The sequence below is a fragment of the Aplysia californica genome, unplaced genomic scaffold, assembly GCF_000002075.1.
Source record: "Aplysia californica isolate F4 #8 unplaced genomic scaffold, AplCal3.0 scaffold00662, whole genome shotgun sequence".
Lineage (NCBI taxonomy): Eukaryota > Metazoa > Mollusca > Gastropoda > Aplysiida > Aplysiidae > Aplysia > Aplysia californica.
In genome coordinates this window covers 433,532-437,362 of record NW_004797932.1, presented here as the reverse complement: position 1 = coordinate 437,362, position 3,831 = coordinate 433,532, and the positions used below count along the sequence as shown (strand labels likewise).

General features: G+C 42.7%; 1 protein-coding gene across 1 annotated transcript in view; it reads left to right on the top strand.

The window, feature by feature from the left end:
- The window catches only part of LOC106013110 (alpha-N-acetylglucosaminidase-like), a 32,192-nt gene that overhangs the window by 21,243 nt on the left and 7,118 nt on the right, over positions 1-3,831 (top strand). Inside the window, exons 7-10 of the mRNA XM_013087943.1 lie at positions 418-585; positions 1,047-1,168; positions 1,841-1,913; positions 2,997-3,089. Of these exons, the coding sequence (XP_012943397.1) occupies positions 418-585; positions 1,047-1,168; positions 1,841-1,913; positions 2,997-3,089 (456 nt within the window). The remainder of the gene's footprint in view (positions 1-417; positions 586-1,046; positions 1,169-1,840; positions 1,914-2,996; positions 3,090-3,831) is intronic.

Below are 3,831 nucleotides of genomic sequence, written 5' to 3'. Positions count from 1 at the left end.
TCATCATCATCATCATCATCATCATCATCATCATCATCATCATCATCATCATCTTCATCATCCCTTTTTTTGTTTTGTTTTTCTCGAAGCATAACAATATGTACCCTGTTGGAACACGTTTACGTAACTTACATATATCAGCACCAAAATCGAAAAAACAGGACGAAAACCCCCCCAAGCAAATAAAAAACAAAACAAAAACTAAAAAAACCCCATTATTATAAAAGAATACAAAGGAGAACGAGAAAAGGTATAGTACTTCTCGGGGTCGCGGGTCCTTATCGCTTTTTTATATCTTTTCATTAGCATTAAAACATTTCATAGTATTGGTGTACTATTTGTATTTACACTATCAGATTTTGGTCATTAGTCTATATTTGTGTTATTCAAGGTTTTTTATAATTTCTCCATTCCCAGGGCCCGTTTCACGGACGTAGGTTCCCCAACTCCAGCATGGTCGGCATCGGCCTCACTCCCGAGGGAATCAATCAGAACGAGGTCATGTACGAGTTTATGCTGGAGAACGCCTGGAGGACGGAGCCCAGGGACGTTGACCAGTGGTCAGTAGACGATGGGAATCTTGTGGTATGGTGTGACACCCGTCACTCTTTTCCTGTTTTAGTAGAGGTTTTACGGGGCTCGCAACTGCATAAGGTCATATGAGCGCCAAGGGGTGGATGTCAACAGAGAAGTCCTTACAGGGAATCATACTTACTCTGCTCACTTCTCTAGCTTCAACAGCACAAAGTCTGCTTCTACTATAAAGGCACCCCGGAAATAGCGGGTTACAAGAGAGTGACAAACAAACAAAAGAAGTAGAGGGAAAATGACGATAGTAAGGATTAGAGAATAAAAAGTAGCAGTTCCCTGTTGTAGATCAGGCACAGTTATGAGAGTGACATTGATGAATCAGCCCATTTACACTTCTACTGTGCATGAACGAGAAATGTCCCTCCTTTGGGAATGGCCTAAAGACACTTCAGTCAGTGGCACCGCCCAGAGGGTTACTCTTTTCCACGATACGACATGTTAATGTCCTGAAACAGAAGGTGGGCTTAGGGCACCAACAGAAGCTGTCAGACCTGTGCAATATTCTACAGAGTGTGGCTGAGGCGCAGTTCCGTGAGCTGCGGAGGTCACCTGTTGGCTTTGGGCTCTCCACCAACTGGTACGTGACTACCAGAGGTTTTTCATGGCTTCTGATGGTTTTTTTAAAAAGAAAACGCAGAAACAGCGCGATGCCCTTTTCAGGCGTTTCATGGCGAAAGCAAAAGGCAGGCCCTCTGATCCAGTCCACCAGTGGAAACACCACAGTGAGACAGCCAGCCCATAGGGGCAGAAAACCGGGCCAATTGCGAAGACCGAGGGCTGATCGAACAACTTGAAAGAAACGTGTTTGTGGCACTCCGAAACGTGTTTGGCAGAATATCGAAAAAAAGTTTGCTCCGAGGAGTGGTCAGGCGTGTCTCAAACCAGCGCCTCATGGAGACAATTAGCAGGAAGACCCTGAGGTGGACGCTGGAAAGGAGAGATGAGCAGCTATGGACATGTGCCGCCTGCTATGATTCTAGCTCTGGATCCAAGTAAATCCAAGTAAATATCGAAACGTTCTGCAGTGAATACTCGCGAATCAACACATTGAAACAGGCCTACGTCAGAAGTGTTTTTTCATGTTTTAGAATATGTCTTTTCGTGCCATTTCGTGTCTTAATCAAGGCTTTCCACCTGTTCGACTCTGGTCCAGTACGTCGGAGACGGACGATAAATTCGGAGGTCCTGCCTCTTAAATAATAAGATAGTGTTGATAGAAGTGTAAAACTTATACTTTTTTATTCCTCAGGGTGGTCAGCTTCGCCAGACAGCGCTACGGAGCAGACAACACAGCTGTGACCCGTGCGTGGAGGCGTCTTATCGTGAGTTCAAAGATATACAGTTATACAGCGAAAGATCTTGTCAGTATGTTACTGTTTTAGCGTCTATAAATGGCTGCTTGCACTGTATGCTTCCCAGGAAGTTGAGTTTGTTTCAGAATGCTCTCAGGTCTGCTGGGATTGTGAAGCGCATAGAACCTGCTTTTGAGCGGGGATTTGCGCTATACAAATGCTATCAATTATTATTACTATTACCCGATGCTCTGTTTGTTTTGTTTGAGTAAATAGAAGCACATCGACACAATAATGGTCTTTTAGTGCTGGGGAAAAGTAAGACAGACAGACAGGCAGACAGACAGACAGACAGACATTCAGACAGACAGAAACAAGAAAGGGGAAAGTAAAGAAGTGGGACATACCGGTGGCGCCCTCCAACCACCCATTTACCTGATGCACACAACTGACGATCGAATTCGTTCAAATTGAGTCGGGAACAGCCACATTCTTCTCCAGGGAGAGGCGAAAGCTATCATTTAATTAGTACAGTTTGATCAAATCCTCCAAACTGAGCCACGGTTGTTTGTGAAAGATTAAATCAAACTGTGTTAAAATTTCAGCTTTTACTCCTTCATTTTTCAAACATAATTATTATTGTGTGGCGGCGCAGTGGAATCAGGCGCATGTCAATTGTTAGGTATATAGAGTTATTAATATCATCTTAAAGCTTGCTCATTAAAAATTTGTTTTGCTTTTGGCGAAAGAAAACACCCATTTATCTTGATTAGAAATCGAGATATTTACATCCGGAGAAGGTGGTGATGGCCTGATGTCGAAGGTAAAACTAGCGAGAAAATGGCTTCCTACGTTTGTTCACTTCCAAAGCTTGAGAGTCCTTCGAAATTGGAAATTTACAGTTTTTTGTGCCTTTAATGAACATCTTTTAAGCTGAAATATCCACACAGAAATGTGTTTTTAAAAGTACATTTTTAAAGGTTTTTGAGCCCACAAAATAAAATTGAAAAAAAAATTGCGCAACGCCCAGAAAAATGCCGGTTTCTTTGATGTCATTGTTTGATGAGCGCCTGATTTCAACACACTGCGTATTTATTTTTCGCTCCATTCCAGAGCTCGGTTTACAACTCCACCAAGGCGCATTTTGATTTCAACAACGTGCTCATCACCAAGAGGCCGTCCACTAGTTACGATGTAGGATCTGATGTAAGATCATGTTGTTTCAATTACTAATACATGCAATATTATTACTAATATATTATATCGTCATACGTTATTCCACTTTAAGAAAGACTTTTGACATAACCAGGGAGTTTTTCGCGTTAAAATGGAAATGTATCGTCTGTTATCTTTTGTTCGCAATTTTGTACACGACTTTTTTTGGTTTGTGTGTGTGTCCGGGGGGGGGGGTGGGGTCTGTTAGCAACACATCCTGCAACCAGCCTCCATTCAGAGCATCTTTTTGTCCATGTAATGCTCTTCATTCTATCGATGTGACCATCACATTTTCATTTTTGTTGGGGAATACCTTTAAGTGGTTGGTGGGTGCTCTGTGTGGTTTTTCTCCTTCTTTCTGATCAAACATCTGTCGTCCTTATCTCTGCTCCTCCTTTTCTGCATTTGTTACTCTGGCAACACCTCTACTCTTTGGTACTTACATGACCTTATTGTGTTGCAAGTGCATAACACCTCTTTCAACAAAACAAAATAAAACAAAACAACACAAATCAAAACAAAAATACAAACATACACAAAACCCTCACCCACAAAAAAACCAATCCTCCCCTCCCCCCCCCAAAAAAAAACCCCGAACAAAACCCATCAGGATAATACATTTAGCGCTATCTGCCACCCCTTGCACTTTCCAGTGTCCAGTTCCCTTCTCGGAGTAGCGTCGGCGGCGCGCTTTTCCCTTTCGTCAACCCGCAGCCACCTCCCAATCGTCAGC